The sequence below is a fragment of the Pseudonaja textilis genome, chromosome 18 (assembly GCF_049901715.1).
Source record: "Pseudonaja textilis isolate UNSWEBS1 chromosome 18, rPseTex1.2, whole genome shotgun sequence".
NCBI classification, from domain to species: Eukaryota; Metazoa; Chordata; class Lepidosauria; order Squamata; family Elapidae; genus Pseudonaja; species Pseudonaja textilis.
Window position 1 is genome coordinate 1,829,314 of NC_142007.1, and position 14,798 is coordinate 1,844,111.

Sequence of the window (14,798 nt, forward strand, 5' to 3'; positions counted from 1 at the left end):
AAGATAAATTAACTGGGTTTTTTTTTTTTAAATGCACTGCGAAAGACTCGGGGAAAACAGCCCAACCAAATAACAACTCAGGCAGTTTTGTGGCCCTGCCCAGCGACTGTCAAAATGACACTTAAGATGATATTTTTATTTTTGTTTTATTTTATTTTATTTTTTTTAATGTTTTTTGAAGCTCTCCACGGAGGGAGCCGGGGAAAGAGGCACGAAATTGACATCACACTGTTCGGAATTGCTGAAGAAGGAGATTTCCGCAGCTTTCGCAAACGGTTTTTGCTCCTGCGTGCCAGGGAAAAGTGTTTGAAGGTTTTCTTCCAAATAGTGATAGTTGGGGAATTGAGGGAGAGAGAGAGAGAGAAAGAGAAAGAGAAAGAGAGAGAGGGAGAGAGAGAGAGAAAGAGAGAGAGAGAAAGAGAGAGAGAGAAAGACAGAAAGAGAGTCAGAGACAGAGAAACAGAGACAGAAACACACACACAGAGAGAGAAAGACAGAGAGAGAGAAAGACAGAGAGACAGAGAGAGAGAGAAATGTCTATTTTTTATTTCCTTTGGCACGTTTCCTTCTTCCTTCTTTCTCACATGGTCTTCTTCCTTAGCATTCTTGCAAAATTTCTTCAACTAGATTCTTTAAATTCTTGAAAATTCCTGCCAGAAGTCTTTAAAAATCCGCTTCCGACCCTAGATTAGGCTGGAGGAAAATTGGGATACCCTTTAAATTTTGGAACAAAATACAAGAATTAAAACACTCACCACGAAATAAACTGAGCCAAGCATTCACATTTCGGTTTCATTACAAAAATGCTTTGTGGGTGGGAGGTGGGGAGAGAGGCACGCAAATGTTTTCTTTTTTTCAAAAGAAAAAGAAAGAAAGAAAGAGAGAGAGAGAGAGAGAGAGAGAGAGAGAGAAAGAAAGAAAGAAAGAAAGAAAGAAAGAAAGAAAGAAAGAAAGAAAGAGAAAAGAAAAGAAAACCTGTTCAATCAACCAGAGTAGAAATGGAAGGGACCTTAGAGGTCTTCTAGTCCAGCCCCTTACTCAATCAGGAAACCTTACACCATTTCAGACAAGTGACTGTCCAGTCTTTTTTAAAAAAAAAACTCCAGTGTTGGAGCAACCCACTGCTTCTGGTGGCAAGTTGTTCCACTGGTTAATTGTCCTCCCTGTCAGGAAATTCCTCCTTAATTCCCGCTTGCTTCTCTCCTGGATGAGTTTCCACCCATGATTCCTTGTCTGGCCTTCAGGTGCTTCGGAAAATAAGTTGACCCCCACACCACCCCACTTCTTCCTTGTGGGAGCCCCTCAAATACCGGAACGCTGTTATCCTGTCCCCACAAGTCCCCCTTTTCTCTAGACTGGCCAAAGCCCATTGCCGCAACCTGTTCTTCGTATGTTTTGGTCCGTTGCAAAGCCCGTTTTGTCCCAGAAACGCGGGACAAATTCCTACGAAACGCAACCGTTGGCAGATTCGCGGCTCTCAAGATGCCCCGGGAGCATCTCTTGAACGGCGCGTGGGAAGATTAATAACCACCTGAACTCTTGGCAACGATGTCTTGGATGGCTGCACGCCCTCCTGGGAAGAAAGAAAAAAAAAAGGCAAGCGATGTTTTGCTTCAAGAAGGACAGAGGTGCACTTTGCACGCGTCTCTCCCGCCCTCCGGTCCCATTGCATCTCTGGATCTGTGAGCCTTTTGTGGGTAGTCCAGGTTAAAAGCACAAAAAAACACAACGTAGGAGGACGGATGCTCTCGTTATTGTCAATTACACAAACGACGTCTTGCAGTGCCGAGAGTAAATCTCTTCCCCCTCACAGTCCGAGAAACTAGGGAGGGTCTTTTTTTTGAGGTGCTTCGCACACACCCCCATTTCCTTCTGGGGGCTCAGCTGCCTCTTATCTGATGACTAGCTGGGTCCCCGCGTGCTTCGCTGCGAAACTATGTGGTGGGGCTTAGTTTTTTTTGGGGGGGGGGAAATAAGGATAAAAAAAATTCTGCCTCGGCCTCCCAGCACCCATCGGTGTTTGTCTGGCTGGCGTCCTGTCGGTGTGTGAGAGAGAGTTGAGGGCTGTTTGGAAACGGAAGAGTATTTGCCCTGTGAACAAGGAGGAGACAGCAAGGAGCCTGGGCGGGGCTTAGCTCAACTGTTCTGTCCTAAAGCTGCTTGGTGCTGCTGTGAAACGGAAACTCCTCTCCTCCGCTTGTGTTTTGCCTTCGGAAGAGATTTCTTTTCTTCAGGTGGGGACGGGGAGGAGTCGAACTCCTTAGCATCAGAGCGTGTTAATAATAATAATAATCAAAGGAAATACTCTAAAATGCTCTGATGGTCATTTCCAAAAATCCTTTCTTAGGGAGCCCCTAGAAGCCAAGAGGAACAGACGTGTCAAATTTCAAGTTTGTAGGCTTGACGGTTCTGGAGATTTTGTGATGATGCATGAGGGGCATTTCGCTCTTATATATATATAGATATAGATATGGAGAGAGAGAGAGAGAGAGGTGTAGGGTTTGCTGCCTAAACAGGGGGTTGGACTAGAAGACCTCCAAGGTCCCTTCCAACTCAGTTATTCTATTCTATTCTATTCTATTCTATTCTACTCTACTCTACTCTACTCTACTCTACTCTTATTCTATTCTATTTCCATTCCATTCCGTATTTTCTATTCTATTCTATTCTATTCTATTCTATTCTATTCTATTCTATTCTATTCTATTCTATTCTATTCCATTCCATTCCATTCCATTCCATTCCATTCTAAGATAGATAGATAGATAGATAGGTAGATAGATCTAGATCAGGGTGTCCAACCTTGGCAACTTTAAGACTTGTGGACTTCAACTCCCAGAATTCCTCAGCCAGCAAAGCTGGCTGAGGAATTCTGGGAGTTGAAGTCCACAAGTCTTAAAGTTGCCAAGGTTGGACACCCCTGATCTAGATAGATACAGATATGAATGAAGGAGGATTAAACCCAGCAGGATTAAACATTTTAACAAAAACCACCCACCCCCTTCCCCAAAGGAAACCCCCAAAGGAAACCGTCACGGAGCCACCCCGTACATTCATTCGCATGTCAGCCGTCGGATTAGGCCGCGTCCCCTTCAGACGCCCCCCGTTTTCTGACCCCCTGACCCCCAAAAGTGCAGGGCTTATTCTTCCTCCTCTCTCAGGGCACCATTAAACTGGGCCTCCAGCTAAGCAGGTGGCTTTACGTGTAAAATCAGGCTTATAAAAGCTGCATTATTTAAGCGATGGCAAAGTTGCGTGACCGCTAGCCAGCTTCGTCCCGATAGTCCCCCCCAACACGATAAATTTAATTTTCCTTTTTTCAGGTCGCGGAGGGAGGGGGGGAAAATAAATAAATAATAGAACTTGGATCCTTTTGCAGGGCTCTCTCCGTTGGTATATCTCTGTATTTTATTTTGTTTTATTTATTTTTTTGTAATGTTCGCTCGCTTGCTTCCTGTGCAAGGAGGTTGTATTTATTTATTGCCCGGCACATCTTTGAGGGAAGGTAGAAGGAGGAAGAAAAAGAGATTAAGTTCGAAGAACTTAAAAGTAGGAATGGTAAGAAGGAGGCAAAGGAACCGATATGTTTTTAATTAGTTTGAAATATCTCTCTTTGGAAAATAAGGGATTGTTCGTAGGCGGTAAAAGAGTTGCGGATTTTAACAAAAATGGTATGGAGCAATCTTGGCAGCCCCTCCAAAATATTTCAATTATTGATTGAATCGAAGGAAGAAGAAGGAGAAAGGAAAGGAGAAGGAACCAACTGTGGAACATAGAATAACAAGAGTTGGAAGGGGACCTCGGAGGTCTTCTAGTCCAACCCCTGCTTGAGCAGGAGAAGACCCTACACCATTCCAGACAAATGGCTGTCCAATCTCTTCTTAAAAGCCTCCAGTGATAGAGCAACCCACAACTTCTGGTGGCAAGTTGTTCCACTGGTTCATTGCCCTCACAGTCGGGAAATTTCTCCTTCGTTCTGAGAGAAGGAGAACGAAGAAAAGGAGGAAGGAGGAGAAAGAAAAGGAGAAGGAAAGAAGGAAAAGGAGAAGGAGGAAAGCTAGAAGATGGAGAAGGCGAGGAAGGAGGAAGATATGAGACAAGGGGAGGAGAGAAGGAGGAAGAGAGGTGGAGGAGGAAGAGGAGGGGGAAGGGAAAGAGAGGATGGAGAAGGAGAAGATATAGTAAAGGAGAGGAGGAGAAGGAGAAGGAGGAAGAGAGGTGGAGGAGGAAGAGGAGGGGGAAGGGAAAGAGAGGATGGAGAAGGAGAAGATACATTAAAGGAGAGGAGGAGAAGAAGGAGGAAGAGAGGAGGAGGAGGAAGAGGAGGAGAAGAAACGTTGGAAGATGGAGAAGGAGAAAATGGAGAAGGAGAAGATATGGTAGACGAGAGGAGGAGGAGGAGGAGGAAAAGGAGAAAGAGAGGATGGAGGGGGAGGAGGAAAAAGAGAAGGAGAAACGCCACTTTCCAAAGCTGGCTTTTCCCCCCCACCTGTCTCCAGGTTTCCCACCGTTCTCCTTAATCTGCCCATTATAATTAATCCCTATTTCCTGCCGATCGGCAACTTTAGAACTGGGGACTTTGATTTTTAATTTTAATTTTTCCTTCCTCCCCGCCCCCATTTCTCTCCGTCATCTCCCACTGGGGTAGGAGCAGGAGGAATCCAAGCCCGGCTGGTTCCTCTGCGGCTTTGAAAATGGGGGGAATTTTTTAATTCCCCTCCCCACCATGGGGGGGAAAAAAAGGGAGGAGAGAGAGCACACGATTCGAGATATAGAAAGATAAAAAAGAAATAGAAATAGAAACCCAGATGGCCTTTTTTTGAAAGGAGGGTCCTTATTCTTATTTTTTTTATTTTTTTGGAGGGGTGGGAATTGCAATTAAAAAGCCCACCTATAAATGTTTTGGAGAGAGTGAAGGTCTTAAGAAATTGGTATGCTGTCTGCCTCTCCGTGATCTGCAGTTCCACGGTGTTTTTGATCAGAGGTTTGGGAGCGTTTTAAACCTCTTTGATAACATGTTCGGGGAAAACAAATGCGTTTCGGAGCCCCTTTCGCGGCTTCACGGAGTCCCGTATTATTTGCAGAGTGTAGAAGAAACGTAAAGCCCCAGGGACACCCCCAGAGGTCTTCTAGTCCAACCCCCTGCGCAGGGCAGAAGACCTCAGGATATGACATCTGGGTTCGATACCGGGAGCCTTTGACTTTACGACCTACGCCATTCTGAGGCTTGCGACTTCCCTTGCCGCCGTCGTTAAGCGAGTCGCCGCAACTGTTCGGCGAGCGATGATGGCTGTTCGGCGAATCGGGCTTCCCCGTTGATGTTGCTATCGTCATCAGTACGAGTCAAGGGTGTGAATTTTGATCATGTGAGCGCGGAAACGCAGCAACGGTCGTTAAGTGTGAAAAACAGTCCTAAGTCGCTTTTTTTTTCCAGGGCTGTTATAACTTTGAAAGGTCACTAAGCAAACTGTCGTAAATCGAGGATGATCTGCAGTTATCCCAACTCGCATTCAGACAGTACGTGATGCCCAAACTTCCAAAATTCGTTGCTAAAAAAATAATAATAATGATTTTTCTCTTCTTTTTTGCAGTGAATTTGCTGGATACTTCCAAGATTATTGGAGACTGGGGCTGGCTCATTTATCCTTCCCATGGGGTAAGTCGTAACCACACTCGTAATCGTGTAATCACGGCCGCATTCATAATCATGTTCATAATCACAGTCACAATAAATCATAATCACAATCATAACCACAATCACATTCATAATCATTCACAATCATAACAAATCACAATCACATCATCATATTCATAATCAGTCACAATCACAATCAGTCATGGCCACAATCACATCATATCACAATCACATTCATAACCACAATCATATTCATAATCATCATATCACAATCACATCATATCACAATCACATTCCTAACCACAATCATATTCATAATCATATTCATCATCACAGTCACAATCACAATTGCGATCATAATCATATTCATAATCGCTATCATTCATAACAACAATCATTCATAATCATTCACAATCACAATAAATCACAATCACAATCGCATAATCATATTCACAATCACATCACAGTCATAACCACAATCACATTCATAGTCATTCACAGTCATAATCACAACAATAATAAATCGCAATAATAATAAATCGCAATCACAGTCGAATTCATAATCACAATCACAATCGCAGTCAATCATAGTCGCAATCATACTCATAGCCACAATCGTATTCATAATCACATTCATAATCACAGTCACAATCACAATAAATCATAATCACAATCAATCATAACCACAATCATTCACAATCACTCACACTCACAATCATAATAAATCATAATCACAACCACATAATCATATTCACAGTCACAGTCAGTCAAAATCACAATCATAACTACAACCACATTCACAATCTATCACAATCATAATCACAATCACAGCCACAATCATAATTATAATCGTTCATATTCACAGTCTCAGTCTCATCATCGCAATCACTTAACGACGGTTCGAAGTTACAACGGCACTGCAAAAAAGTGACTTGTGATCGTTTTTCACACTTGACGGCCGTTGCAGCCTCCCTAGGGCCACGCGATCAAAATTCACATGCTTGGCAACCGACTTGTATTTATGACGCTGGCCGCATCCCGGGGCTCTCGCGATCCCCTTTGGCCACCTTCTGACGAACGGGGGAAATCCAGATTCGCTCAACGACTAACTAAAGCTGCGATTCGCTTAACGCCGTTGGCAGGAAAGGCCTCAAACACGAAGCAAAATTCAATTAACGACGGTCTCGCTTGACCAACGGAGATTTGAGGCTCGATTCTGGTCCCCAAGTCGAGTTTTCTATTTTCATTTTTTGGAAATTTTGCGTCGTTTGGGGAGGCTCCCAAGTCAAACCTGCCAAGGCTGGGAATGGCGGGCTTCTTATTTCTTCTCCTTGAGTCTTATTTTATTTTATTTTTAATTTTGGGGGGATGGGGGGGCGCTGGGGGAGGGAAGGATCCCAGAGAGCAAAATTAGATCCGGGAAAGAAGATTGGAGCATTCTCCAGAACCGACAACCGGCAGGGGGAAAAAAAAAAAACCCTCTCAGCCAAAAAAAAATTTCCCCTTTTTCCAATCTTGCACAGCGCGTTTGCGAAAATTGAATGTAATTTAAGGAGAGGTTTTCCTCCCGGCTGCAAAGAATTTGAACACGCGCTGCCCTCCTTGCATGACAAAAGCAAAGCGGAGCCCAGAGAGAAAACGCAGCACAAGACAAATAGTAGAACCTAGGATCATAAGGTTGGAAGGGGCCTCGGAGGTCTTCTAGTCCAGCCCCCTTCTCAAGCAGAAATTCCCTGACAAATGGCTACCCAATCCCTTCTTAAAAACCTCCAGTGATGGGAGCCACCCACAACTTCTGTGCCACAGGTCGGTTCTTCTAACTGTCAGGACATCCCTCCTCTGTTCTAGGTTTTCTCTCTCTCCCTCTCATTCTCTCTCTCTCTCTCTCTCTCTCTCTTGTCTTTCTGTTTCTTTCTCTCTCTCTCCCTCCCTCCTTCCTCTCTCACCTTCTCTCTCTCTCTCTCCTCTCTCTTCTCTCCTTCTCTCTCTCTCTCTCCCTCTCTCTCTCCTCTCTCTCTCTCCACTTTCTCTCTCTCCTCTCTCTCTTTCTCCTTCTCTCCTTCTCTCCCTCCTTCTCTCTCTCCTTCTCTCTCTCTTTCTCTCCTCTCTCTTTCTCTCTCTCCACTTTCTCTCCTCTCTCTCTTTCTCTCTCCTCTCTCTCTCTCCTCTCCTTCTGTCTCTTTCTCTCTGTCTCTTCTCTCTCTCTCCTTCTCTCTCCCTCCCTCCCTTTCCTCTCTCCTTCTCTCTCTCTCTCTCTCTCTCTTTCTCTTCTTCTCTCTCTCCCTCCCTCTCTCTCCTCTCTTTCTCTCTACTTTCTCTCTCTCCTCTCTCTCTTTCTCCTTCTCTCCTTCTCTCCTTCCTTCTCTCCTCTCCTCTCTCTCTTCTTCTCTCCCTTCTCTCTCTCTCTTCTCTCTCTCCACTTTCTCTCCTCTCTCTCTTTCTCTCTCTCTCTCCCCTCTCTCCTTCTGTCTCTTTCTCTCTGTCTCCTCTCTCTCTCTCTCTCCTTCTCTCTCCCTCTCTCCCTTTCCTCTCTCCTTCTCTCTCTCTCTCTCCCTCCCTCTCTCTCTCCCCTTGACAGAAAGAGCCCTAGGTTCAAATCCCATCCCCATCCTGACCCCCCCCCTTTCCCTCCCCCCTCTTTCTCTCCCCAGTGGGACTCCATCAACGAGATGGACCAATTCTTCCAGCCCATCCACACCTACCAGGTGTGCAACGTCATGACGGCCAACCAGAACAACTGGCTGAGGACCAGCTGGATTCAGCGGCACGGCGCCCACCGGGTTTATGCCGAGATCCGCTTCACCCTGCGGGATTGCAACAGCATGCCCGGCGTCTCAGGCACCTGCAAAGAGACCTTTAACCTCTACTACCTCCAATCCGACCGGGATCTGGGCAGCACCACCCGCGAGAGCCAGTTTGTCAAGATCGACACCATTGCGGCCGACGAGAGTTTCACCAACGTGGACCTCGGGGTCCGGCGGCTGAAGCTGAACACCGAAGTCCGGGGGGTGGGACCCCTGACCAAGCGGGGTTTCTACCTGGCCTTCCAGGACATCGGCGCCTGCATCGCCGTCGTCTCCGTCCGCGTCTATTACAAGAAGTGTCCCGCCATGGTCCGGAACCTGGCGGCTTTCTCTGAAGCGGTCACGGGGGCAGATTCCTCCTCCCTGGTGGAGGTGCGGGGGGAGTGCGTTGTGCACTCAGAGGAGAGGGACACCCCTAAAATGTACTGCAGCGCGGAGGGCGAGTGGCTGGTGCCCATCGGGAAGTGTGTCTGCAGCGCTGGGTACGAAGAGCGGAAGGACGCGTGTTCAGGTAAGACGCCGGTTGGGGAGGATGGTTTGGGGTGTACCAATAGGGCGGCGAGAGAAAAATCCTTGCCCAGCCAGTCCTCGACTTAGCGACCACAACGGAGCCCTCGATGTCTCTTGCTAAGCAAGACGGTTGAGTTTCGCTCCGTTTTATGACCCTTCTTGCCACCACTGTTTTTAAGTGAATCATTCCACTGGTTAAGTCAGGAGTGATACGGTGGCCTTAGAGGCGGAGCTCTTGCCTCACAATCAGAAGGCTGTGAGTTCGATCCTAGGAAGAGGCGGATATTTTTCTCTCTGGGCACCCTGAGACTATTATCTGCTGAACAAAACTCCGTACTGGCAACGGGTAGTGTGGGTGGCCAGTAAAACACTCTTGCTAGCTTTATTCTGTTTCCCAGACTCCACCCCGCAAAGATGATTCCAGTGGTTCAGTGAATCCGGCTTCCGCATTGACGCGGTTCGTCGGAAGGTCGCGAAAGGGGGATCACAAGACCCCGAGGCACTGCAACCGTCGTAAACATGAGTCAGTGGCCAAGCGTCCGAATTTGGATCACTTGACCACGGGGTGTAACAATCCTAAGGGTGAAAAAGGATCTTAAGTCCGTCCATCTGCCTGTCTGTCAGACAGATGGACGGATGGACGGACGGACAGACAGATGGAGAGATAAAAAATAATAGAGACACGAAAATAATAGAGACGCAAAAATAACAGAGAGGCAGTAGAACATCTCATGTCTCACAGAAAGTCATTTCCCCACACTCAAAACCACGCAAAGAATCTTTTATTAGTAATCTTTCCGGATAAAACCGTCTTTTCCGGGTGATCGATATTTCCAGGTTAAACAAAAAAATCTTTTGGGCCCAACCTGGCGTTGTAAAAAAGCCGGATTTTCTTGCGCCCCCGAGTAAAACAAATACACACCGTGGGACTGTGCGCAGAAAGAGAAATATTTGCCAAATTAAGCCCCAATGTGTGAAGGACTTAGGAGATTTAAGGAGATGAGGGAAACGAGGCATCCGTGGAAGCGGCTCGAAGGAAGGAAGGAAGGACGGAAGAAAGGCTCGGCAACTGGCGTGCACTTATGTCGGTTGAAGTGACTCTCCCACCAGCAAAGTCAATGGGGCAGCCAGATTCCCTTCAACGACGGGGGCACAAAAGGGACGTCAAACGGGGCAAGAGCCCCTTAGCGACCGTCTCGCTTAGCAACCAATCTTTGGCGCTTCGATTCCAGTCGTAACCCGAGCACTCCCCCACCCTGACATTTTTTTCTCGGCAGAGGCGCTACCCCGATGCTTTGCACATCGTTGTCATCGCTGCGTTTTGCAAAGTTGCGTGGCGCCAACTTTCTCCGAGCTTTGGAAGCCGTTCCTCCCCTCCGTCTGTCCCTCCGTCTTCCCCGGGGGGCGGGTCCAGCAAGATCATCTGGCCCGCCGCTGTCTAATCGACGATAAGAAGACGGGAGCCGACGTGCGCCGATCGCCCGAGGCGACGCGTGTTCAGGAGAGCCACCGAGGACTTGAATGTTTATTTCCTTTTGACTTCTTCTCCAAAGGAGAAGCGAGCGTTGACTTAGGGAAGACATTGCGTGAAGGGGTGGGGGGGAATTTGTTCAGCTGCGGGGGAAAAAATTGGGGGAATGAATTTCTGCCTTGACAACATTGAACAACGCAAGGCTAGCAGCGCTTCAAAGTCACAGCGGGAAAGGATGCTCGGGTAAAAAAAAAACCATGCCCGCCTGCCGTCCGAGGACGTTGGATAAATTTGGGACGGCGTTCCAGTTACGGGCCGTCTCTTCTTTTCCAAAGGAGGTTTTTCTAGAAAAAAACAGACCGCTAATTGGTCTGGAAAGGGTCTAGGGTTTTTGTACCTGAGCGTGGGGGGGGGGTTGGGCTAGATGACCACTGAGGTCCCTTACGACTCGGGCGTTCTGTAATTCTGCCACCTCAGACCAATTAACGGCTTGCCTCCAGAAGCGGTGGGTGCTTCATCACTGGAGGCTTTTAAGGAGACACTGAACAGCCATGAGCAGGGGGCTGGACTAGAAGACCTCCAAGGTCCCTTCCAGGTGTATGATTCTGAGATAGATAGATAGATAGATAGATAGATAGATAGATAGATAGATAGATGGGAGGGAGGAGGAGAGGGATATAGAGATAGATATAGACAGATAGATATAGATAGATGTAGAGAGAGAGACATAGAGGTAGAGAGATAGAGATAGACATAGATAGATAGATAGATAGATAGATAGATAGATAGATAGATAGATAGATAGATAGAGGGGAGGGAGGAGGAGAGGGATATAGAGATAGATATAGACAGATAGATATAGATAGATAGATGGAGAGAGAGACAGAGGTAGAGAGAGAGAGAGAGAGAGAGAGATACATAGATACATAGATATGTAGAGAGAGAGAAAGATAGATATAAATAGATGTAGAGAGAGAGAGAGAGAGAGAGGTAGACAGACAGACAGACACAGACGATAAATAGATACGATATAGGTAGATTATATAGAGTAGATAAATAGACGAGACAAATGATGGATGGATGGATAGATGACAGACAGAGGTAAAGACAGACGGATGGATAGAAGGAACTGCTGGCCTCTAGAAGCTGTGAATGCTTCAGCACTGGAGGATTTTAAGAAGAGACTGGATAGCCATTTGTCTAGAATTGTCTAGGCCTAGGGTTTCCTTGTGGAGCATGGGGTTAGGCTAGACGACCTCCAAGGTCCCTTCCAGCTCCGTGATTCTGAGATAGGTAAGATTCACGAAAGACGGAGGTAGGGAGAGATGGATGGAACAACAACAAGAGACGGGACAGCCATTTGTCTGGAATGATATAAGGTCTCCTGCTTTGAACGGTCATTCAACGAGTGGCCATAACGCGAGGACCCCCCGTCTCATTCCCAGCGGAGAACTCTTGAGAGCTTTTCGCTCGATTTGAGCAAAATGTGCTTTCAAATCTTGCACGGACTCTCATCTCGCTCGCTTGGAGATCAAACGGCGTTCTCGTCGCCGCCTAGATTAGGTTTCGCGTTGAAACGACGGAGGAGAACAGTTTAATTTGAAATTGCTAAATAAATACCTTTATTTTTCTTCTTCCCTTCGGTTTAGGCAGGGCAAATAAAGGACTATAAATAAACACCCTTTGGAGATTCGTGGGGGGAAAAAGCTTTGCAGGAGAGAGAGAAAAAAAACAACAACAAATCAGTTTATTTATTCATGCCAAGTCCTCCTTTTTTAGATCTGTTTTATTTTTAGAACTTGGAATAATACAATTAGGAGGGAAAATGAAAATACGTTTGCCCAGGCATGGGTGGAGCACTGGAGGAAGAAAACCAGACGCTGAAAATGGCCTTTTTTTTTTTTAGCCTCCCTTCCTTTTTTTCAGATGGTCCTCGATTCACAACGATCCGTTTAATGACAGTTTGAAGTTACAAACGGAAAAAGGGACTTACGACTGTTTTTCACACAGCGACCCCAGGTCAAAATTCAGACGCTTGGGAACCCGTATTGATGATGGGATTGATCGATCGATCGATAGGTCTCCTGCTGGAGCAGGGGGCTGGACTAGAAGACCTCTAAGGTCCCTTCCAGCTCAATCTATCCCGATCGATCGATTGATTGAAATGGTCTAGGGTCTCCTGCTTGAGCAAAGGGCTGGATTAGAAGACCCGGAGTAGAAGAGCTAGCGGAGTGTTTTACGGGCCGGATGCCCTTCCTGTCACCAGGGTGGAGTTTTGTTGGGCAGATATATTCTCATGGTGTCCAGAGAGAGAAAGATCTGCCTTTCCCTAGGATCAAACTCAAAGCCTCCTGCTTAATAATAATAATAATAATAGTAATAGTAATACCAATAATACCAATAACAGATAAAATCAAAGTAATTATAATAAAATTAAAACGAATAAAGGCTTAAATCAACCGCCATGTCTGACTTTTCTTCTCCTTTTGTGCTTCTTCTCTTCTCCAGCCTGCCAAGTGGGGTTTTATAAATCTTCCCCCGGGGACCAGCTCTGCGCCCGCTGCCCTGCCAACAGCTACTCCGACAACCTGGCGGCACAGGTGTGTCGCTGTGAACACACCTTTTACCGGGCGCCCCAGGACCCGCCTTCCGCCGCCTGCACGCGTACGTATTTCTTCCCTGCGGGCGTTTCAGTTCCTCAGCTTCGTCTTCCTCCCCCGTCGGGTTTCCCTTCTCCGTCCCGGATCGGCCAAGTTCCGAGGCATCGGCTGGCGTTTTTTCTTCCGGTTGCCATTTGCCGGCTTTCAATTTTGTCCGTTGCGTTTCCCTTCCGGTTGCAATTTCCCTGATAGCGAAGAAATTTCCCCCTCTCGTTCATGAGTTGAAGAGGTTGCGGTTGTTTCTTCTTCTTCTTCTTCTTCTTCTTCTTCTTCTTCTTCTTCTTCTTCTTCTTCTTCTTCTTCTTCTTCTTCTTCTTCTTCTTCTCCTCCTCTCCTCCTCCCTCCTCCTCCTCCTCCTCCTCCTCTCCTCCTCCTTCTTCTTCTTCTTCTTCTTCTTCTTCTTCTTCTTCCTCTTCTTCTTCTTCTTCTTCTTCTTCTTCTCCTCCTCCTCCTCCTCCTCCTCCTCCTCCTCCTCCTTCTTCTTCTCCTCCTCCTCCTCCTCCTCCTCCTCCTCCTCCTCCTCCTCCTCCTTCTTCTTCTTCTTCTTCTTCTTCTTCTTCCTTCTTCTTCTCTTCTTCTTCTTTCTTCTTCTTCTTCTTCTTCTTCTTTCTTCTTCTTCTCCTCCTCCTCCTCCTCCTCCTCCTCCTCCTCCTCCTCCCTCCTCCTCCTCCTCCTTCTTCTTCTCCTCCTCCTCCTCCTCCTCCTCCTCCTCCTCCCTCCTCCTCCTTCTTCTTCTTCTCTCCTCCTCCTCCTCCTCCTCCTCCTCCTCCTCCTCCTCCTCCTCCTCCTCCTCCTCCTTCTTCTTCTTCTTCTTCTTTCGGGTCTACCTGGACTGTAGCACCCCCCCAAAAAATAATTTATGAAACATCAGGACAAGATATCAAGTAAAGATACCGGTATTTTGTTTAAAAAAAAAGGCAAAAAAAGAGCAAGATTCCAAGCTTTTGTCTCTTTCTTTTCTTTCTTTCTCTTTCTTTTTCTTTCTTTCTTTCCTCTTTTTCCTTTTCTTTCCTTTTCTTTTTCTTCCTCCCTCTCTCTCTCTCTCTTTCCTTCCTCCTTCTATCTTTCCTCCCCTCCCATTCTCTTTTCTGCTCTTCCTTTCGATTCGTTGAGGTTCCTTTTTATGTTCTTGGTAGACTTCCTTCCTTCAATTAAAAAATAATAATAATTTTTAAACCGGGGAGAGAGGGGGAGGGACTTCCTTGAAATTTCCTTCCTTCCTTCCTTCCTTCCTTCCTTCCTTCCTTCCTTCCTTCCTTCCTTCCTTCCTTTCCTTTCCTTTCCTTTCCTTTCCTTTCCTTCCCTTCCTTCCTTCCTTCCTTTCCTTCCTTCCCTCCTTCTTTCCTTCCTTTCCTTCCTTTCGTTCCTTCCTTCGTTCCTTTCCTTTCCTTCCTTCCTCCCTCCCTCCCTCTCTCCCTCCCTCCCTCCCTTCCTTTCCTTCCTTCCTTCCTTCCTTCCTTCCTTCCTTCCTTCCTTCCTTCCTTCCTTCCTTTCCTTCTTTCCTTTCCTTCCTTCCTTCCTTCCTTCCTTCCTTCCTTCCTTCCTTCCTTCCTTCCTTCCTTCCTTCCTTCCTTCCTTTTCCTTCCTTCCTTCCTTCCTTTCCTTCCTTCCTTTCCTTCCTTTCCTTCCTTTCTTTCTTCCTTCCTTCGTTCCTTCGTTCCTTTCCTTTCCTTTCCTTCCTTCCTCCCTCCCTCTCTCCCTCCCTCCCTCCCTCCCTC

At 46.7% G+C, this 14,798-nt stretch overlaps 1 protein-coding gene across 1 annotated transcript in view; it reads left to right on the top strand.

Moving 5' to 3' along the window:
• EPHA8 (EPH receptor A8) overlaps positions 1-14,798 on the top strand; it is a 41,381-nt gene that overhangs the window by 9,838 nt on the left and 16,745 nt on the right. The window contains 3 exon segments of the mRNA XM_087915130.1: positions 5,592-5,656; positions 8,287-8,950; positions 12,929-13,084. Of these exon segments, the coding sequence (XP_087771256.1) occupies positions 5,592-5,656; positions 8,287-8,950; positions 12,929-13,084 (885 nt within the window).